The 22,631-nt window shown below is 37.2% G+C and overlaps 2 protein-coding genes across 6 annotated transcripts in view; one reads left to right on the top strand and one right to left on the bottom strand.

Annotated features, from left to right (window-relative positions):
- Positions 1-339, bottom strand: part of CMKLR2 (chemerin chemokine-like receptor 2) — a 28,430-nt gene extending 28,091 nt beyond the window's left edge. Inside the window, exon 1 of the mRNA XM_068948045.1 lies at positions 112-339. The gene's annotated coding sequence lies outside the window, so the exon portion shown is untranslated. The remainder of the gene's footprint in view (positions 1-111) is intronic.
- Positions 90-18,041, top strand: ZDBF2 (zinc finger DBF-type containing 2). Of its 5 annotated transcripts, XM_068948030.1 has the most exons (9): positions 90-185; positions 3,771-3,881; positions 4,665-4,716; positions 5,258-5,309; positions 5,941-6,046; positions 6,875-7,002; positions 8,881-9,133; positions 10,649-13,400; positions 17,460-18,041. In XM_068948030.1, the coding sequence occupies exons 8-9, from the start codon at positions 10,788-10,790 to the stop codon at positions 17,487-17,489; spliced, it is 2,643 nt and encodes an 880-aa protein (XP_068804131.1). In that variant the 5' UTR covers positions 90-185; positions 3,771-3,881; positions 4,665-4,716; positions 5,258-5,309; positions 5,941-6,046; positions 6,875-7,002; positions 8,881-9,133; positions 10,649-10,787; the 3' UTR covers positions 17,490-18,041. The 5 variants fall into 5 exon arrangements, with proteins under 5 accessions (XP_068804131.1, XP_068804129.1, XP_068804130.1 ...); XM_068948028.1 differs by lacking the exon at positions 8,881-9,133; XM_068948029.1 differs by lacking the exon at positions 17,460-18,041 and having other exon boundaries at positions 10,649-16,322.
- Positions 18,042-22,631: the final 4,590 nt, after the last annotated feature.

Consider the following 22,631-nt stretch of genomic DNA (forward strand, 5'->3'; position numbering starts at 1 on the left):
TCAGGCACGACGAGCCGCGCCCGCCGCCTTCCCGCCCTCCGCGACGCTCCGCCCACAGCACCGCTCCCTCCTCCCTCCCCTCCCCTCCCCTCCGGCCGCGCCGCGGCCGACCCGGAGCAGGAAGCAGAGGACGGCGTGCCCTGACCCCCGCGCGGCACGGAAGAGCTCCGGGGGAAGTGATGGAGGTGAGACGGCGCTGGGGAAGGGAGCCGGGCGGCCGTGCCCCGGCGGCGGCGGCGGCGGCGGCAGCGCACGGCCGTCACGGCGTGGGGGGAGGGGGGTGAACGGCGCTCGCGCCGCAGGAACCGTTAGGACCGTTAGGGCGCGCGCCGCCCCCCCACCCCGACCCCGCCCGCCCTGCGCGCGCGCGCGCGGGCAGGGGCGGGGCCTCCGCGGCGGTTAGCGATTTTTGGAGGAGCAGTTGTGATTGTCTTTTTTGTTGTTTTAAGTCCCTTTTTAATTATAACTTGCCACCTGCAGTAGGCGAGTAGTGTTGCCTGCAGTTTCTTTGACGCCTTCGACACATTTTCATATATATTATCAAAATGAACCACTGATTTTTTTTATATACACACACACACACACACACATATATATATATATACATATATATGTACCTGTTGGTTGCCTCTTCACGGGTTTCTCTTCTGTTCCTGTTAAACGTGCTTGTCCGAGGCGTGTTCAGGCTCTGGCTGCTGCGCCTCCAGTAATTCAGTAAAACCAGAAAGAAGCATCAGTGTCTAAATACAAGCAAGAGACTGCTAAAGTAGCCCTTGGTTAGAAGTTAACCAAATCAAGACATTTCTGCGTACGGCCTGTTGTTTCTGTGTTTATCACAATTCACAGGACCTTTTCAGTGGTAAAATGTTTCAGCTGAAGCTCACACAGGTATAATTTACTTTGAACTGTGTTAATCTTTAATGCAACAGCTAAAGCTATGTCAGGTTGGAAATACCTTAGTAAAGCAAAAGTTGTCCATGCGAAGCCTGCAGATCTAAAAAATGCTTTGTCAGTGTATGGAAATAGCTTCGGCTAAGTAAGAGTTGCAGTTAGACCGTCTGGGTTTTGGCAGCATAAATAGGGCATCTAGGCAGGAGGGTCCCCTTACGTTACAAGAGTGTGATTTGAGCATAACATCAGATGGTAAGCTGTATGGATTTTTTTTTTTTGTCTTTGTTCTATACATTAGTGCCCTCCTAAAACACTGAGCTAAAGAAATTTTCTAAGAAATTTTCTCTCATGTGTCAGCTGCGTCGAGAAGAATCTCTGGCAAAGATCTTCTCAGAAACGGTAATACTGCTCTGTCAGTTAATAAGTGAAAAGGCAGGCTTTCACAAGTTTTACCTGGGCCCTCCCGAGTGAGAACGTCTGCTCCATGGAGTCTCCTTGAACTGCGAAACGTTGGAGAGGAGATCTGGCCTGCGCTAACTCAGCGAGGTTATTTTAACGGTCCGGTCCTGTGCTGTTTAAGGTTGCTCAGCTGGTAGCTCAATCTCAAGGTGCACGAGTCTTTGTGTAGCCTGCATAACTGTATGTGTGGATGAATAAGCCCTCAGCAGAGCACCACCATTGAAATTATTCCTCGAAATGAGAAAGCAATAAGCCAGTGAAGCAGTTATCCTCTTACGTTTTCCAACTGACACTGCCTGGTATATATGAAATTAAACATTTTTACCAATAATGTATGGTAATCCAATTCTGGGGCAAATTAGAGCAGTGGGATCAGGATGAATGGTTGTGGTGCCTCCTGCTGACCGTGGAATGAGTGTCCGTCTTTGCTGTTCCTCATCTTTCCTGGAACTGGAAAGAATTGGATAGCCTCCTCTGTGCTCACCACAGTCTTCCTACACTCTGCAGTTGCAGCTGTGTCTTAGGAATATACGTAGAGTAAAATCTTAGCAGTTCAGGCAAGTAGACTTCAAGCATGTGGAAACAAGTTTGGGTTAAGCATCATTCATGAAAGACAGTCTTGTGGGTTTTTTTCTTCGCTTTCCCAGTGAAATCCCAGATGGATATAGGACACCCAACAGGATGACTGAGGTATCAAGAAGGCCTTTCTCTGTTGTCTTATGAGTAGGTTTTGCCCGTGTTCAGGATCAGATTGATTATCAGGAAGAAATTTTCCCTGGCTCAGATTTTCATGGCCCCGGGGGATTTTTCTATATCTTTCTGAAGTTTCAGATATTGTTTGCCTCCAAGGACCATCTCAACTAATGACTGACTTACTATCGCAAGAGCTGCGGACGCTGATCTCTTTTGCTGTCTGTGTCATCACAGACAGCATCATCTTTACTGAAATCCATGATGCCGTAGTCAATTTATTATTTTTTTTCAATATAAAATAACAATGCTGAAGTGCTCCATTTTGTTGTAGTTACGCAATATCTGTCCAGCCTGTGCTGGATTTAGACTCTATTTTGATTGCCTTTTTTTTTTTTTTTTTAGATGCTCTTGAAGGTCAAAAGCACAATAACAAGTGTACATACAATTAGATTAGACTCCTGCTGTGAACTGTTATTTGGAAGAGGTTTTATCTCCCAACCATACGTAGGAACACAGTCCTCCCAGCCACTTACGTAAAGAACCTAAGATTGGTGCGGTGAACATTCCTAATATGGAAAACTTAGGAGAGGTACTTAAGATAGTCGGGAAGGACAAAGTTTCTAGGTGCAGGTAGTTGGTTTTTTTTGTTTTTTTTTTTTAAGATGGATTCATGCAATGTGGGAAGGAGAGTGATTCTCTTTTTTCTGTTTTGTTCTATCCCTCTCCTTCCCCCTCACTCCAGCCCCTAGGTTGAGCTGGTAGGATATTTCTGACCATAAAACTTGCCTTATACCATGACTGCTATAGCAGCCCTACTGTTTTATATTGAACAGTGTATAGTAGAGGAAAGAGTACAACCGTTTTTAAAAAAATCACATGCAGTCTAGTGAGACTAATGGTATAGGCCTCATATAGGAGTGTAGTGTCTTTTCCATATATGAGAATGGGAAAGCAGAAAGGAGAGAATGATTCCTATAAAAACAGTTTATAAAAAACAAAGAGTAGAAGTCCTTTATTTGAAACCTTAAGTTTGTTATTTTACAAGTACATATATGTCTGGTAAGCCAAGAGCAGGTCTAGGAATTGATAAGTCCTGAGTTTTGAGGTTGCATGTGATGCTTTCGCTATGATGCTAGTGGCAATGACTGCAGAAATTATTGTGACCATGTCTCTCTTTCTCTGTTTGCAATGTGGAAATGATACTACTTCACAGAGTATGTAATGATTAATTTATAAAATGCTTTGAACATCCAGTGTGCCGTGAAAGTTCCAGTTAATGTTTTATTGCAATATCCAACTAGTTTACATAACAAAAGCAAAAGGAAACATTGTTTTTCAGAGCAAGTTCATAAGTTATGCTTGAAACACATGCATTTCCATTTCTTTAGTATTGGGGAATTTGTCTTCTGTTATTGCAGAGATAGAATTAATTTTATGAGTACTAGCATCCAAAACCACAACAATATTTAATAAATAAGGGACTATGAGGAACAAAGGAGAAAGAAGGTTATTTCAGGAGGAATGGTTAGCATATAGGAAGGAAACACTGTCAAAACAACTTCTGTAATGGAAAAGAAAAATGCACAGTGGACTTCAAAAATAAATTTATTGATTTTATTGACTGACTTGTTTGCAGAATCATACAGAAAAAATGACATGCTTTAGGGTGTGGGAAATGTGCATTATTAATTATATTTTAGAAGGCTCTTTAACTTCATTGTTGCCAGATGGGATGAGAAAAGATAAGTGTCCTGTGCTGCAAATGGCCTCCTGTTCGACATCAACTGTTCACTAGCCTGGAATCAGCTTTGGTGGAAGAAGAAGGTTGATACACCAAGGTCTGTACTAGAAAGTTGACTTTATGTTTGTATTCTGTAAGGTAAAGGACTGTGTAAAACTTGGAAGCCTTTTGCGTTTAGATGCCCTGAAACACATGGTTGCATGTTGTTGCAGTGCTACTTTAATTAAAAACTGTGGGGTTCATTGTTGATTTGCAGATCTTTTGAACAAAAACAATTGCTTTTCCAGCCTGGATGACTGTTTTGTTTGGACGTTTTCTTGTTTGTTTTTTATTAACATATCTTTCGTCTATATTGTAAATGTAACTGAAGAAGTCATCATTAAATGAATTTGACAAAGTTATTGCTTAATAACCTAACAGTCTAAGCTGTATTCATAAGCAAAGTATTTGACTTTGCTAATTAGATCAGAAACTGTCCCATTGTCCTGTCAAAGCTAACATGCAGCTGCAAAATTGCCCTCAGAGAGAGGCTTCTGTTCCATTTTGCTTCCCTGGCAAATGGATTGGATAAAATAGTTTGTGTGTGAGCCAACACTGGCAGTTTTTCAGTTGCCAACGCTGGCAGTCATTGACAGTTTGCAGTCGCTCAGAAGTTGTTTGATGGGTAGTTGGAGCATCGTTAAATAGAATATGAGAGTACACTAGCAAAGCAGGAGTTGCTTTTTACAGTGCAGATGCATTTAAGTTAAGTGTTGATCTATAGCTGGAACGATACTGTGCTTGCTTCCGAAGAGCTTGGGCATGCTGAAATTGAGGATGAGGTAAAGCTGTATTGTGCTTTTTATTTTTTGTTTTCAGTTGTTATGTTTTTGACTTGCAGATGTTTGACAGAGTCAAGCCATCTGATGAAGCTTCTGCTTCTTCCACACAAGGTAACTTAAAGCAGATATTATTGTTATTTTTGTTCTCTTTTTTCACGGTAATAATTAACATCAGAAGTATTAGTTCACCTTGTAGTTTCAATTGCATAATTTGATTTCCTAAATTTCAGCATGGAATTTCAGCATTGATTTCATAAATTTCAGATGGAAGAAGTGACTTCTGAATCGTCCACATCGTTTCCATACAGATGCAATTTTCTTGTCATGCAGTAAGCTGTTAAAGATATGCTGCATTTCTGTCTCAGTGATCATGGGTGTAACAGTCTAAATGTAGGTTGCCTAATCTTGATCGCAGGCAAGTCAATAGAAAAGTTCCCGCTCACCTCCACCAAGAAAGGGTAAAGCTTATTTTATGAAGCTCAGAGCAGGTTTTTGAGGACAAAAGCATTTCTGTAAATGTTTTCTTGAACTTAACCAAATTTGTTATCTTCCTTTAAAATACTAATTATCACAAGTGCAATGTAAGGGAAGTAACCAGTTGCAGTTAAAGGTCTTGATTTCTTCCGTTTGACTTTCTGTATTCCTGCTATAGGAATGGACAGACATGGTGTAGAAGGCTCTCTACAGCAGGAGAGTAATAGCAGGTGAGTTAGATGATGATCTAACTGGCATGCAACTTACTGTTTACACAAAGTAAACCAGGAAGGATGTATTTTTTTAACCTTGTCTGTAGTCTTGTGTAATTGATACACTTGATCTACATTGTATCACTGTTATAATGCTCACATATTAGTAGAAACTGTGGAGAAGGGGCACTGTAGTGCCTAAAAGCTAATATCAGTGGATGTCAGAATTTCTTGGTCTTCAGTCTATTTTTTATTTCCAAATACTAAAAAATGCAAGGATGAAAAAATGACTCTGCTTCTTTCTAGAGACACAGTTATTGTGAGATTGTGGCTCACCCAAATTAGAATTTGTGTTCAGCTGTGCCTTCAATCCCTGTTATCCTTCGCTCTGCTTTAAAAGAGAAATGTTTTCTTTAGTGACTTTTGTTTCGGAATACCTTAAAAATACGTAATGTCACTTGCCATTATGATTTTGAAATCGAAATCTTAATGGTGCAAGTTTGTTCCAACTCTGTAGTATAACATAGATATTCAGAATTTTCATGTTAGGCACTTGAGCTCGCAACCCAACAGTTCTCTCTCTTTTTCTTTTTATTTATTTTTATTTTTTTTACTGAAATGTCTTAGTAATATTAACTTTTTCCTTCAGTTTACACACAAGAGGGCAAGAACATCCTGGGCCTGGAGTATCCACTGTGCAAAATAGACAAGGATACTGCAACTGCTGCCATGTACACTACAGTAATCTTGAACAGGTAGGAAGGCTGCTGCGTAATTCAGCAACAGATAGCAAGAAGTACCAGTAGGCTTTATCAGCTTCTAAAATATCAGTCTCTACACTGAAAAACCAATACTGAATGGAAAATAATAAACTTGTCAATTGCACAACGTACCCACCTATCTAATCTGTTAGATATTATAAAGAAGCTGGTCAAATGACATGCTTTCTGCAGTCTGCTTTTCTAAAGTGATAGGCTGCTGTGCATTGCAGCCGTTAGTTTTATTTCTGTGGCTTTCTTCTTGAGATCTGTATAAATTGTAAAATATTGGGGTCAATATGTTAGATAGCAAAGCTGAAGCCATTTGATCAAATATTTACTTTACCGCTCTTTAACTCTACCTTGGTCTGTAGTCTTTTATACTTTTGTTAATTAGAAAGTAGAAACCTATTTAATCTTATATGGGCATGAAAGTTATCCTTTGGGTGAAGTACAGGATGTTTGTTCGTATGAAGTTCAAAAATATTTTAAATCATTGTTTATAGATGTAGCTAGATGATTTGTACCAGTCACGAGAGATTTCTGAGCATCTTGCAGAGCTGCTGATTTAGGTTCCAACTCAGCAAGGTGCTTCAACACGTTTTAGGGTTATTTATGATTCCCTATTGTGACTATTCATTAAATTTAGGTGAGTATTTAAGAATCTCACTGAATCAAGGCCTTAGAGTATAAAAGACTGAAGATTTTACTTATTTAGACGTTTTCATTGTAACAGTGTTAATATTCAGTCTAGAAAGTCATCTTTATGGAGGTCACTGTGTTAGCAATAGTATTAAATCAGTGATACGTTTCATCTTTCATCAGCATGTTTTCAGCTCCCAGCACAGACATTTTACCACGTACTGTAGGAATCGTATGGGTACCAGTAGCCTGATGGAGCGTTTCCTGCAAGATGTTTTGCAGCATCATCCCCACAGATACCATGACAACAGGTATAATACCTTTTTTTTTTAATATTAACTGTGTGTCTTTAGAATGCATATATTGTGAATATTTATTTCTGTTCCACTGCTGAGCAGTAAATCTTGCCCATTTTAGGTGAAACTTATATTGAGACAACTTAGAAAAGAGTGTGTTTACATAAATATTATCCAGGTAGATTCCTTTTGTGTTGTCTCCCCACTTACTTCCAAACTTTGTTTCATTACTTAGTGGTTTGATATAGCTTTTTTCAGAGCAATTGGGATGTGAAGACCTAACAAAAAGTAAGAATGTATGGGTCAGCTAGTATATTGTAGACTGTACAGCCTGACACACATTCACAAATTCTTATAGTACATACACTCTGGGCTTTATATATATGTATGTATATATGTAGCAGCATGTTTTATGGCATGTATTGAAAGTGTTCATTCTTCTGGTTTGTTGGCAGTGACTGTTGTTTGTGGATTATGTCAGGTGAATATTTATGTTTATTTTTTCATTATCCTTACAGTTCACGCATTCAGTTAATACTTGTATGAATTACCTTAACTGGCCAATTTAGTCATGCTCATATTTGGAGAGGTATTTTCTTCATTCATCATGTGTATGTTTAAGAGTGATAACAGTGTGAGTGTGTAGGTTTGTCTCTGTAGAACCGTCAGCTGAAATGAAATCAGGTAAGCCTCACTCCTGGTTTGTTTTGTTCTACAAGCTGATTAAAAATCCCAGTTTAAGTCATCAGTTAGTGTATAGAGGTTTTTTTTTTTCCTTTTCTTTTTTTGGTACTCTTCCTACTTGTTCCTTCAGCAGTTTGCTTTTGTTGACAAAGGCTTATATCCACAAATAACATGTTCTGCAGCACTCAGGTGACGTACTAGGATAGATCTGACGAGCAGATAGAAGTCTGTTTTGTCTGAAACTAATCATATTGATATTATCAGGGATGTGGCAGAACAGGCTGTTAGACGTGTCTGTGACAAATTAGCCTGGGACATGAATGCATCACTACAAATAAATTAATACTTCTAGCTTGAAAACATCCAGTATTTTTTTACCAGAAAGAAAATACAGGATGTACTTTAATGCAACGGCTACACGAAAAAGGTATATATCTCTTGAGCTGTTGCAAATCCAAGATTATTTCATTTGGTGAACAGACCCCGCTAACTGGGAAAAACAAGCTATCTGTGCCACCTAGAACTTCTTTATCTTTTCAAATATTAGCATTAGATTTGCCAACGTCTAGTCTTTTGTAACTGTAAACTATTAGTAATAGAAAAGTTTTGCTCTGGCATTTTTTTTTTCCTCTGGACTCTCAAGCCTGTGATTATAACCCTGTATGCATTACCTGCATCTCAACTGTAACTTCTTAAAACTTATTGATAAAGTTGTTTGACATTTTCTCATTATTCTTCTATGTATTATTAAACAAACTAAACGTTTCATAAAAAAGTTAATGATATTTTAAAAAGAATACCTCTTTACTGAACTACATCATCTACAAATAGTGATTTACTTAAGTGCTGACTGTTAGTGACTCTGTAGTTCTCCTTGTGACTTGAATAAATAGGGATTTAAACACTCATGATATTTAGTTCAGGTACCCTGCGAAACAGTCCGGGAGCTGTTAGTAATTATTTTTGAGAGGTGATAGAGAATGTCTGATGTTTCAAAAGGACTGGGAAAGAACAAATGTAGAAACTGTTATTTATTAGTAAGGGCCCAGAAAGGATCTTCTTATAGATGTCTTTGCTTAAATTATAGTATTTCCCTGAGAACTGAATAAGCAAAGTGTTGACAAGAAGATAACGAAATAATGAGTAACAGTTACTGCTGATTTATCAGAGCAAATCATGTCAGGCTATTCTAATTTCCTCCTTTGACAGGATAACAGACTTTGTGAATAGAGGAGAACCATCTTGATGCCATCTGCCTTGTGTTTAGCATGGTTTTTGACGTGTTCTTGTATGAGATTTATAAGCAAGCTAAGAAAAATGTGATTGGAGATTAAATGATAATAAAATGAGTATGCAGCTGGCTGGAAAACTGTATTCATAATTATCAGAGAAAGAGAGAACAAAATACAGTAGTGGATCACAAACTGAGGCTTATTCCAAGGTTTGAAGTAGGTGGCTCCAGGTATGATTTTTTTTTTTTGGTCCTATGTATGTTTCTTCTGGAAACTTACACTTTCAGTAGTAAATCTTGTCAACTTTATAAAGGTCAAATATCAGTTTTATTTTTAAATACAAATATTTCTTGAAAGAATGGTCAAGCCTATCATTTTCCAACCATAAAACAGTTCTTCTTGTCTGAAAATTTATCTTTTATCTGACATCTCTCAGTAATATTTTTTTTCCCCTAGCTATATTCAGATAATTCCTCTGTGATTGTTTTTCAGTGTGAAGTAGCTAGTTAGAAATGCTTGCTATAGATTTGCTTGGTATCAGCTGCTTTTATTAACTAATGTCTCAATCTTGCAAAGATTTTTGCACACGTTGACCATTAAGCATTACTAATTCCATTGACTTTGGATTGATTTTAACTTTCATTAAGTGTGGAAGCTGAATGTTTATAACTAAGGAAATTACTTTACAATCAAATTTACTCCCGATGCTTCTGTGAGCAGATGAATGCACCATAACAGAATAAATGGAAGCTGTCTGCCGTATATTAAAGTAAGCATCCATTTGGTTTGTGCAGGATCTGGTTTTAACTTCTACGTGAAGCGCCATGTTCTCTCTTCAGTTACGTTTACTTAATTTTTTATGATTTTTATTGGATTTTCCAACTGTTACACAAATTGGAGCTTTGTGGATTTCTGTGATGCATAAGAGAAATGGAAATTCTACACAATTAATACAACAGACAGATGCAGACTATTTCGTATCTGGCTGTTCTGTTAATTCTGCAAGACATAGGGCTGCCTCAAATTGTAAGCGCTTAAGGATAGGGCTTTTAAAGAATACCAGTTGTAGAATATATAAAAATCTGCTCTTCTCACAGTGAGACTGAACAGTTATAAGTAGGCTTCCTATAGAAGTGAGTCTGAAGCTGTGGGATCTCTGTGAGAAGCAATGAGCATGGAATTCCTTGTAACGTATAGAGTTCCTATGGGACAACCACGTTCTGTAGGGAAGGTGGTGTTTATAGTCAACAGTATTTTTATGGTATGCAATATTATAATGTTCCATTCATTTGCAGTAACTTAATATTAAGTATAGTTTTACCGGTGAAATAACTTCTTTATAAGCTCACGACTTGGAACAAAGAGCAACGCTTAATCTTGCTTTGCCCTATTTATAAAACAATATTGTGTTTTTGGCCATTCTTAATAGATAGGTGCATGAATAGGGTAACAAACTCATGCCCAAATTGTTGTCATTAGCTTTGTGCAGCATTTTCTAACCCTTCTCCTCTCTTGTTGGTGTGCTTTTGGTCTGTTGGTTTGTTTTGTTTTAACGGAATCTTTTTGCTAAAGTAGCAAAGCTAATAACCTGATTTTACTCTGTAGGTGTGATGCACTCTAAGTAACTGTGTTTATTTTGGGGGGGGAGGGTTGTTTTTGTTTACTTTTGTTTGAAAAATTTTAAGCATATTTGCAGTACTTATATAGGTTTTTAAAATTATTACTATTTTTTTTCATTCCCCTAGACCAACCTATGATGACATACCACTCCCTGTCACTCTAGAGGCTCCTAGAAATGCTTGCCTATCTCCAGAAGATGTAGAGAAAAAGAAGAACAGAAGCAGGCAGGAGGCTTCCAGTAAAGACCAGGAGTCCATTGGTGAAATGGGATCTTCTGTTCCATGCCTATCTCATAAGGGCCCAAAGGAAGCTTTTGTAACACAAGCATTTATTCAGAAACTAGAAAAAGGACAGGAAGATATTACAGGAATATCCCAGCAGTCTGTGGGCATTTGTAGCAGTGAGAAACGGCATACCCTGAAAGATGCTCAAATTGCAAATCATAGCCATGAAGGCCAGTTTACAGCCGTGAGCCCAGTACCTCAACGTTTTTCTGTCAATCCTTTAATTCATAGTTCTTCTGTTAATCCTAAAATAGTAAAAAATGTTAGGAACTTGGTGGCATCAAATATGATTCCACCGAGCGGATGTGATAAAACAAGAACGGAAGTATGCAGTAAGGATGTGTTACTGAAACCTTGCTTGAATCCTGCTCTGGCACTGGTTGACCCCAAAAGCCCTTCCGTTTCACATCGAAATCCTATGTGTCAGAATCCTATGTACAGCCCCAGCAATTCTTTATGTATTACCTCAGGTCAATCTCTCTTAAAACGAGATGGTTTACAAACTCAGGATGAAACTTTGGTGTCTGATTTCCATCTCAGGGATACTGTGGGAATCGACAGCTCCTTAAAACTTGGGACATCCCCACAACTAGCAAGATGCAAAAAAATGAAGATGAACAGAACTGATGAAAGTTCAGTGGATGAAACTATTGAAGATGTTATTATGAAGTATTGCCATGGAACTATATCTAAAGAACTACCTTTCAAAGAAGAAGAGAATGATCCCTGTTTAACTTTTTCTTCGCTTCTGGACCATACCCATTTAGAGGGCTCTGAAGTGAGCTTTGACTGTGATGCACCTATTCAGTCAGGAGCAGACTTACCTAAGGCAGCTATAAAAGATATAGAATTCCTGAAAGAGGTCCAAATAAGTTTGCAAGATAAAGACTATGGAACACAGCTCTCTTCTGCTTTAAAAAGTGAGTCAATGGAGCAAACAGAAGCAGCAAAACAGGATGTAATAGTTCATACTGAAGAACCAGTTCTTCCAGCTCTGCCTCATGTGCCTCCTTCTTTTGTGGGAAAGACTTGGTCTCAAATAATGTATGAAGATGATATAAAAATCGAAGAACTTGTGCGTGATTTCAGGGAAGGCCGTTTTCGCTGCTACTTTGACAGTGAATCCTCAGCCAAATGTGCAGGGAAGAGAATGAAGAAAAAGCAGAAAGATGAAAAGAAGAATGATACTGTTGAGGGTAACAGAACAGAAAGTGCACCAGTTAAAGCACTGCCAGAATTCAATGATGCTTTAAGTGGTGGCTCTGATTTTGATAACCCATCTTTAGCCTCAGATACACTATGCAACCCACAAATTCTTAAAATGCCTAGGAAAAGGACATGGCGCCTGGCCTCAAGATGCCAGGTGGTTAAAGTCAGCCATGGCACCCAAACAAGTCTAGTGAACTACCCTGTAGCAAAAAGAAAAATGACTAGAAGAGAACCTGACCCAGCTGATCAGAAAGCAGACATTATGTGGCCAGAGAATGAAAAGACTCCAAACATGAAAACTAGACTATGTGCCCTTAAACTTCCTGAATCCTACAGCAAGATTATGAGCCCTGTACAGCCCAAGACAGTGGTCTATGTGCTTTCATGTCCAGAGATTAAACAGTGTAAAGGTAAACCTACAGATATTCCCAAAATGAGGAAAAATCGCAACTCTGCAGACAGCAAGGACTCTATAAGGTATAAATATAAACAGTGTTCATTCAAGTATTATGACCCACTGACAAATCGAATTCTGAAAACGCCTCCTAAGAGTACATGTGGAGAAAAGGCCAAAAAGCCCTCCCACGTTCGACAGCTTTTCAGAAGTCTCAGCTTTGATGCAAACACGAAGAAACTAGCTGGCGCACAGAGAGAGGGCACGGCATCAAAGTCCTTTAATTGGTCAGACTTCAATAGTTCATCTTCAGTATCTTTTTTGCCAGATCCAGGTAAAGGGAACGATATAGCCTCAAGTCAAAAGACAGATGGATCTTCTGTTTCCACAGAAAGATCAGATTGTCTGGTGTCTGCTCACTCTGAGAACTCTTTTAAACACCTGGCCATTTCACCTTTGAACTCTCACCAGTCTCAGGCGGAAGCAGATGGTAGATTAACTCCCTTTAATAGCAGAGCTGCCAAAACCCCTTTGACCTCCATCAGGAGTGAGCGATTAGAAAGAGAGAATCCAAAGGCAAGATGGAAGAGAAAAGAAGGCCCTAATAAAGAAACAGGTTTTTCCAAAAAGGCTGCAGGACCTATATCTGTCAGATGCTCTGTTGGGAGGAGAGGAAACAGAGTAACTGCAGGCAAACATACTTCTCGAACTAAAAAACAGCAAAAAGAGGGGATAAGAAGGAAACTCCCTCCTCGTGCCCAGAAATCTGCCTTCTCAATTCGTAGGCACCAGACAAAGAAAACTACAGTGGGAAAGCACCTTAAGAAAGAAAAGCCTGATGCTAAAAAAATGAAGGTAAGGAGAAAACCGAAGAGGCCCTTTCTAAACTCAGCAGTCATCACCGGGATTCCTGAAAAGAGGCCGAAAGTCACATCGGGATCTTTTCCAAAGAAACCGGAGCGAGCTTCTTCCAAAGTAAGGAGCTGGGAGGTAAGTGGAGATAAGGGTCACCCTAGCACTGTGAACCGACCCTCTAGAAGAACTTCTGCTGTACCGTTACTTCGAAACTGTCTTATCTTACCAGGTGAGAGCTAGCCACCAAAACAGTGACTCTTCTATATAGCCCGCACCTGGAAACAGATTGAGTAAGAGGAAAGGGGGGAAAAAAGGTGATCATAGGAAAAGCAGCTGAAGTGCTAGAGCTGCTGAAAGTGCAAAGCCAGTCTAATGTGAAACAAGTACAACTGTAAACTAAGCGCTTGTTCTTGTAATATGGGCACATTATGTATTGCACTGTTCTACTGTGTAAAGCTGCAGAAGTTGTGTGTTTGCGTTAAAAGCACTTAGAACCCTATTTACAAGACTTTACCTGTACATCTGAAAAATTACAAGCTTGAATGGTATCATATTGTTTTTATGATATTACCAGTGCATAACAGTGCACTATAATAGGGTAAGCTAGGAGCTGTATTAGTTGTGCCTACTCTAATTTTTCCACATACTTCTAAAGTCCATAAAATGACTCAGTTGTTTTGCTGGAAATTAAATGAAGATGTATTAATCTGGGGTGGATTATATGTCTGTATTTTGTGTTTGTGTATATGCACACCTCATTCAACACGTAATATATCGTATACTTCCTATGGAGTGGTATTGAAATGAATACAGTATGATACAATTCAGATCTATTCAGTGCTTTCTTCAAAAAATACATAATTGTACGTATCCTTATATAGACTCTCTTTTCCTGAAACCTTGTCCAAATCAGCTATTTTGGACAAAACAAAGTCACTGTGGGCTTTCATCAAGCAATAATGGACCATGCTGGTAAGGAAATATGTCTCTCCAGGGTACTGTTCAAATGGTAGTGGCTATAATGAAATCTCAAATTCCAAAAGAAATATAGGATTAGTTATTTTTAATAGCTTATTGACTCAGTTTGCCTATGAACTTCACATCTCTCACTGGCAGGAAGGAAAAGGAAGGAACAGTTATCATGTGAACAAATAACAGCGAGTTGTTCTAGAATTTCAACCTTAGATTTGAGCTCCTGAGCTTTTTGGATTTGAATTGGGTGTATTCTTGTCTAAACTTTTGTGTACTACAGTTGAAGTTTTCTTTCTTTTTAAAAGCTTGGTAAAATATTTAAATAAACTCAAACACAAAGCAAAATCCTTCTAAGCTTTCTTAAAGTTTACATGTTTAAATATCTGTTTAAAACATTTAGTTGAATTAAAAAAAAAAAAACACACATATTCCGTACAAATTCATGTTTGGCCATGGATGGTCTAACTACTACGATTTCATCTGTGACACAAAAGACCATAGTTTTTATTTGAGATTTTATTAAGGTGTATTTAAGAGACATAAGCCCCAATCTTGCAGATAATTCTGTGCTTTAAACTCAAGATTAACTGTTCACTTATATTGAGTTAAGCACATAGTTAAATGTAATCAGAATCAGGGCTCTGGGTTGTAAACCTGCAATTGGGAATATTACATACATCTATCCTGTTTTAAAAGCCTTTGTGGATTCTATACATGTACAATAAATCTTTCAAAATGTAAGAATAATATATAAAAGACAAGACCAGTCGTGCTCTCTCTGCCATTGCATGGCATATCTGTGTATTTGCAAAAAACAAAGACAACAAAAAAACAAACAACCCACAAACCTTGATTCATTTTTCTAAGGTGTCCAGGGTCACTAGTTTGGACAGAGATAATAGTGGACTTTAAAATGTTGTGGTTTTAGATATAACATCTGAAGTAAATATAAAAGCTGTCATCATAAAAGGCTCATAGTTTTAAAAAACGTTTTGGGTAAGTCCTTGATGCATGTGCAGGTTTCCCATGATAAATAAGATGTGCATGTACTTAAACCAGCTGGAAACAAAATTCCTTTGCAAGTCAAATATAGCTTGACAGATTTTTTTTTAATAATTTTGAAATAAGAATTGATTTCCGTGATGAATTTTTCCATATGATTGTCAGCTGACACAGAATCTTATGACTGTATTATAAATCACTGGAAAACAAAGGGTTATAATATGAGTTCTTATAGCCCTCTTAACTAACTGTGCCTGTATAATTTAATATTTTGTCTAATATAAAACTGAATTTTTTAAAGCAAAATTTTAAAGGAATGTTTTTTATAGAAAGGTTAATTTTTAGATTAAAATTTTAAAGCAAAAAAAGATTTTTAAGATGAAGTTTATGTTTTAAAGCAAAGCTTTAAATTAAGTACATAGATAAGTCCCAGTCTAACATATTTTTACGATATGAGGAAAATGTTCCTATCTTGCTATCTTTCCTAACTTTTTCCAGGTCATTTTCCACAGTATTGTACAGATGAAGAGCATGGATAGTTTTGTTTGTGAATAAGGTCTGATGCACATTCTACTTTAAGAACACTAGTGCATATTTGTTTACAGCCAAAAATACTATTCTCCATACTCATTTATTGCAAGCTTGTATTCTTCCAACACACAACTTTTCCTTGAAACCATGAGTAATAAAAGTATCTTTAGGATTATGTAATGACTAATTTTTTTAGCGTGTAATGTCTTTTTTTTTCTTTTGTAAACAAATAGGCCCCTGCACCGGTTTGTTTTTAAAGAAATATGTATTATATTTAAAGAAGAGTGTAAGTAGCTATATATTTTACTTAAAGAATGAAATCTAACAACTTTATTTTTAAAGAGTTAAGATTTGGGGTACAAGTCTGGAAACACTTCTGTGCTTGACGGTGTCAAAATAAGGTTTACTGTATTTTCAGATTTTAGTATATGCCTCACTTCTGACTGTTAAAAACCTCTTGTGTGCATGCTCAATGAAAATGAAAGAGAAGGGAGATTACGATATTAGAAGTAAATGTAGAAACTGGCTTGGAAAGAGAACTGATGAAGATATGTGCACAAAAAAAAAAAAGAAAAAGGAACAAAATTACAGAGAGATTCAAAAGAGCATGTGTGAGAAGGAAGAAAGAAGCCTTCTGTGGTCTTGAGGAATTAGTCACATGCTTCCCTATTAACAAAAATGGTCTAGATTCTGCTACCATTGTTAAACAGCACGTTATTTTGTTAGCAGCATGGCTGAAACCTCAAAACATGAGTAATGATTGTGGAGTCTACACTAATAGAAAGCTTGAGAGTTGAATTACTTTCTTACTGAAGATGATGGTGGAGGGATTTGATAGCAGTGGACAAAGGTGTTTGCCAGTGTATCAGTATATCTTAAAGCAGAGGAAGATAACTGGATTAAAGAGGAACAAAGTCATGCTTTTAGAATCTAGTTGGTGGCAGTTAGACACAGAATATTTTGCAATAATTGAGAAAATTGTTCCCAACCATTTCTTGTATTATGCATGTGTAGTTTTGACTGTTCATAAGTTTATATTTATGCTTTCTATACATTTCATAATTTAAAAAAGTCTCTTTCCCCACAAAGTACTCATTCAATCATTTAAAATAATCTCATACTAAGCAGTTTTTTTATTTACTTGTATTGTGCACTTTGAGCGTGAACCAGACTCTTGCTGTGCCAAGTGCTGAACAAACACAGAATAACATGTCCCCCAAAGTTTATGTATCTGACACTTGCACCTAGCTGTTCTTCAGTTCTTTTTCTAAGGTGCTTTTTTGCTTTACAGTTCTTTCTTACAATTTTACATCTGATCTTTTGGTTGTAGTATCAAAGTGCTTCTCTTTGGGGCTCAGATTCAACAAGGTATTTAATTGTATTTATAATGAGACCATGACTTAATCTGAAGTTGTATTCAAGTTTCATGCTGAATTTGTGCCCAAATGAGAATACATGGCATTGTGGTTTTCGTGTTCTGACATGTGTTAATGTATTTTGAAATATTGCCTGATGTTGTAAATTTTTTTTACCTTCTTCTCTCTCTACTCTCTGTAGTCATTTAACATAATGTGAGTTTGTAATAACATAATGATATTACAAACTTGTCCAATGCTATTGCTAGATGTTCTTCCATTGTATCCTCACTGCATTCAATTTCAGATTTATTGTTTCCATGTTTTTCTTCAGGCACGTATTTGCATTTCTTTTATGCTATGAAGAGCTAAATTATAGGATAAGATATTGTATTTGGAAATAAATTGATGGCAAGCAATAGAAGAGGATGGTGTCCTGATCCGAAGTGCGAAGGAAAGACTGATAACATGTGCTTCTGTGCTTGGGAGCCTGCTTACTGCGCTGAGCAGTGCTAAAAGGGAGTGGGATGATGATTCTTAATTTCTCTTAGCTGTCTTCCTTTCTCTTTCCCTTCGGGTAAATCTACCTGAGAATGGAGTAATCTGAATTCATACTTGTTCTGGAAATAGAACAGTGTTTGAACTGTTGATGTTTTTGGAACAGATGAGAAAAGTAAAATGTACCTCACTTTGTAATGCAATTAAAATCCCAGAATCTTTTCAGTAATGATTGAATTGCTATGAATTACAATATTCTAGGTGATTTTTTTCCAGAAAACTGTGCAGTGACATAGGTCTGAGCATGCCCAGAAGCAAAGGTTTTGTTCCTTGTTTGCTTGTAATGTTTTGCAGATACAAATGTATTCATTCCTCCAACAGAACAAACCTTCTTTTAATAAAATAAAGACTGAATTTGCATGTTTGTAGTTTTTCTTTCTTTTTTTTTTTATTCTTGAAATGTAATTTAACTGAAACTACTTGCTATCGTTTGTTATGAAGAGAGCACCACTGAATGCCTGGAATAAGCTACGTCTTTGAAGAAGGTCAGTCCTAATTTAAACAAGTGTTCACAACTGAATGATACCGTGATCCAATGGAATCTTCTACTGATTTCAGTGAAAAGCCAAGATTCGTCCCATCCTGTGCCAACTGAAGCAATGATATACTAAGATAGCATTGAAAAAGTGTTTGGTGTGTTTAGGTGCCTTTAATTGTATACTAGTAGCAGGAAACCAAGCAAACGAATACCACGTGGCAAGCCAGATCCCTGCAGAACTTATTCATGAACGGTTTTTTAAAGAATGTGTACTTAATAAATGATAGTAGTAGCTGGAAGTATTACAATGTTAAGTAGCTTTCTACTTTATGCAAAATGGCGTGGTTTCTCTACAGTCTAGTAGACCAAATCAGTCCTCTTTATGATAACCTTTCAATGTGTGCAGAAGAAGTGTCTTCAAAGCTGTGTATGCAAAAATACTTCTTAAGATGTTTTCTGGTAAACAATAGAATATCTTGTGTAGAATGTTTTGTGCTTTAAACTTGGTAGTCGTTTGCTGTTTGTAACAGGGCCTGTTTAAACCAGCGCGATCTTTGCAGGAGTGATGCATGCAGGTGTGTCAGTTTGGATCAATACATATTCTTGCTAAGGCCTCAATATGTCACCAAATTTCAGGACACGCTTTGCACGTTTGAACCCATACTTAAAGGTAGATATGAATTATGTAGTTGGTTGAATCGGGTCGTGTAGTGACTCACTATTGTTCTGTCAAATAGTAATGCATTGAAGACAAAAGATCTAGTTCAGCCATCTAAAACCAGTTATAAATATGATACTGTAACCAAATTCTAGGTCTGGTGGTTGTATCTTTTGTGTAAAATGGAAGCACTTCATAATATGCTTGTAGAGTGTCAAGCACAATGGAGGTCTAGTCCAAATTGGAGCATTTGACAGTTGTGATGAAATTTATAACCTGCCTTCGGTTCTGTTTGGATTCATTGGAGTCATTAGTGGCTTGACGCACAAAACTTTGCGTTTCTGTAGCCTTGGATGTCATAATGATTTTCTTGAAGTGCTGAAGAATTGATTTTGAAACATGTATGAAGACAAGTCATTATTATAGAATATACGATAAAATAGTGTTAGTAATTCTAAACCCAGGCTTTCTCAGTCTTGGTCAATTTTCCTTCCTTAAGGAGAACTGAAAAACTGTTCTTCCCAAATATTAGCATTCTTAAATAATTTTTTTTTAAGTCTTTCCCATCCTCAAATAGAAATGTACTTTAGTATATTAAAGCTGGTTATCTTTTCATAATTGCTGCGTCTTACTGCATTATTGTTGGCACTGGTGCAACTGAAAGTGTTGGTTATAGCTTACTTAGCCATTATTACTATTGTACAAACAAGTTGCAGAACCCAAACATGTCCTTGCTAGCTGATCCAGAGCGCTTAGACAGTGCTAGCCTGGAGATTGCACTGTAAGAATTAACAGTGAAGGGAGGAGGCTTAATTTTCAGCATACAGGTTGCTTCCTACGTGGGTGTGATGCACATGCCTGGCTTGCTGCTTATTACAGTGAAGTGTTAAGATGACGAGAGAGGCAGAAATGCAGAGTAAGGCTTAGAGATGTAGCAGAGACAGGAGCTAGACCAAGGATTTTGTTCATTTTGTGTATTTGCCTGTGTTTTGTCAGAACTTTTGCAAACAACTGCCAAAATCCTTCTTCCTGAGGTAAATCAATTTGGATTCAGCTGTTGTTCTTTCTAGTATGTTACTTCTATTTGCTTAATACATTGATAATATTTCTCTTTACTCTTATTCCTTTTGATCCTTTCAGCTACTGTTAAGAGGGAACAAATGCATATTGTAAAGGATATGTACTTTTATCTTTTTGAAGGTTAAAAGATAAAAGTTACGGGGCAGTATGCGGCTACCAACAAATTTCTCTAGATATCGAAAGCAACTCTATTAAAATTTTGACCTAATGATGACTAATCAATTGCCCAAATTGTGATGGAAACACTTGTGGCTATTTTTTTTCCTCCTTTTTAATAGGATTAGACTCAATCTGCATGCAATTACAAATGAACATACTTTTTTATAACAGATATTTTATGGCTTTAGATTTCCAATGGGCCTTACACTTTCATTTTCTAGTCTGTTCCAGAAAGTTGTCATTTCCTGAGTTATTGCCAACATGCAAGTACTTTTGATTGAACCTGAGGTCAGGATAATGCTGCGGTCAAAGTCAGCATATTTTCACCTACCACAATTAGTTAATGTTCATACAGCACTTTTATGGATGTAAAGGACTTCTAAGTGTTCAATATTATCAAGAATCATCTTCAATATTCTTCTTTCTTATTTTAGCATTCGTTCAATAGTTTTTGTAAAATGCACTAGTAGAAGGCAAGCACAGTGTTTTTCTTCTAAGCTTTAAAAAAAACACTAATGAAATTCTAGTATTGTATGTATTTTACTTTCTATTTCCAAGTTTACACAGCCTTTTCTAACAAAAACTGTTACTGTTCATTTTTTCTGTACTTAGCAGAAAAACTTCTGCTTAAGAAAACTTAGCAGGACTTCACAATCCTCTGTTTTTAGATAAGAATTCATTATTTCTTAAGGGTTTATTTGGCATGCACATGTGCGTGCTCTCTCTCTTTATTTTTTATTTTATTTTATTTGTTACTTGTTCACTTTGTACAGTCTCTCTTGCATATGTTTGTAAAGAGATTGTGTTTGGTTTCCCATTACCGTTAATTAGATTAAATAGTTAAGATGAGAAGGGCTGGGGGAGCAGGAGGTAAACGGTATTCTTTTCGTGACTTGTGCTGCCATTGCTTTCTCTGAAGCAGGCTGGTAGTGTGCCAAAACCCAGGCTGTGTTATGTTGGACTTTTATACTGTATGGCTTCGTCTCCTTTATTTGAACATCAGTGATGTCTAATCTGTAAAACAGGGATGTAGATAAAAATGTAGGACAGCTAAGCCAATAATACCAGACAGATTAGTGTGTTTTTTCCACTCTCTTCTAAATATGCTATGAGCAAAAACTTGATAGATTTATATAAAAGAGCTGAAATTACAGACATTCTTGGTGTGTGTGTGGGTCTGAATTGTTCTTCTTTTTTTATACTTAGGTTTATCTTTAGGATGGCATTTTCTTCCCATTTCCTTTTTTATTTGAGGACGGTGGCACATCCGTATCATTAGTAGAAGGATGATAGTACTCTATTGTGTTTTTTTTTTTTTTTTTTTTTTTTTGGTAAATGTACTCATTTCTCTCAGGTTTATACGGGAAGGAATTAACGTTTGCAAAAGCCACGCTGACCTGTGAATCTGAACTCCATTGTCATCGATGTGCCTAATCCTCACTAAATTTGTGAATTATATCTGGGGTGCGGGGAAAAGACATGTGCTTCCAAGTCATTCAGGTGCCTCTGGAAATTTTGCTCAAGGTGTTAATTTTTTTTTTCTTCAGTAGTGTTGTAAAGACATATATTGAGGTCTCATCAATTCCTTGAATGACAGCCAAAATGCTCAATCTATTAGAGGATTTGAAAGGAAAAAGCAGTGAAATTTGGCAGAAGTTTAGACCCTTGTTTTTAACTTTTAATGTTTCCAACACTTCAAGAGGATGATCACTTATCACAGTCTCAGGTATGTGCTTTCTAAGGAGGGTTCACAATTTTGTTTCTAAATGATGAATTCTGATGGTGTTTATATGCTAAGTGTGTATACTTTTTGTGGGCATGTTTAAATTCAATGCAGCTGATGCAAATGGAGGTCACGTAGCATCTCGTGTCTGGAGATCATTCTGTAAGCAATGTACGAGAGGATATGTGGTCTTTTTCAACTTGTTATTATGTCACTTAATGCATGTAGAATTTTTGTTTTGTGATTGCAAAACATATCTTCTACACACACTGAAGATTAATGCTGGAACTGGTATTAAGTTAAGGGGAAGGGAACAAATTGTTCTTGATCTAAGCGACTTGGATATAGCATAAAAGTTCTTAAAGCCTTGATAGCACGCAATGAATGGCATAATCCATTCATGTTTGTGCATGGATTGGGCTTATTTATCAGCTAGAAATTGTTTTAGCGAAAGATGTATCTGAAACAGTTATTGTGTTGCAGTAACTAAGATTTTGGAAAGTTTGGATGCAGAGCCAAATTTTGCAGTTTGAATACATCAGTTTAATAAATACAAAACCAACTATATGTATAAAATTACAGAACTGCTATATCTGCTCCCATTCAACAGAGGGCAATAGGGCACAAATCCAGTAAGTTACAGCCCAACTCAACTAAGAGATTCCTAGCTCCATCAGTTCAAGGAGACCTATTTCTAAGCTTAAACAAAAAGCTTTAAGTTGTTCTGTTGATTTTTAGAGCCAGAATGCTCCATCTGTAGCATAACGCTCATCCTCAGTGTTGATCTGAGATCAACAGGTGTCCGTGCAAAAATCTCCAGTGATGTAAATGGGCTCTGGATCAGTCCCTA

This window comes from Struthio camelus, chromosome 6 (assembly GCF_040807025.1).
Source record: "Struthio camelus isolate bStrCam1 chromosome 6, bStrCam1.hap1, whole genome shotgun sequence".
Lineage (NCBI taxonomy): Eukaryota > Metazoa > Chordata > Aves > Struthioniformes > Struthionidae > Struthio > Struthio camelus.

Excerpts from the sequence above, each read along its gene's own strand:
- ZDBF2 (XM_068948025.1), top strand. The coding sequence starts at position 4,665 with ATGTTTGACAGAGTCAAGCCATCTGATGAAGCTTCTGCTTCTTCCACA. Across the intron at positions 5,310-5,940 it reads CAGCAGGAGAGTAATAGCAG|TTTACACACAAGAGGGCAAG; the intron begins GTGAGTTAGATG and ends TTTTTCCTTCAG. Across the intron at positions 7,003-10,648 it reads CACAGATACCATGACAACAG|ACCAACCTATGATGACATAC; the intron begins GTATAATACCTT and ends TCATTCCCCTAG.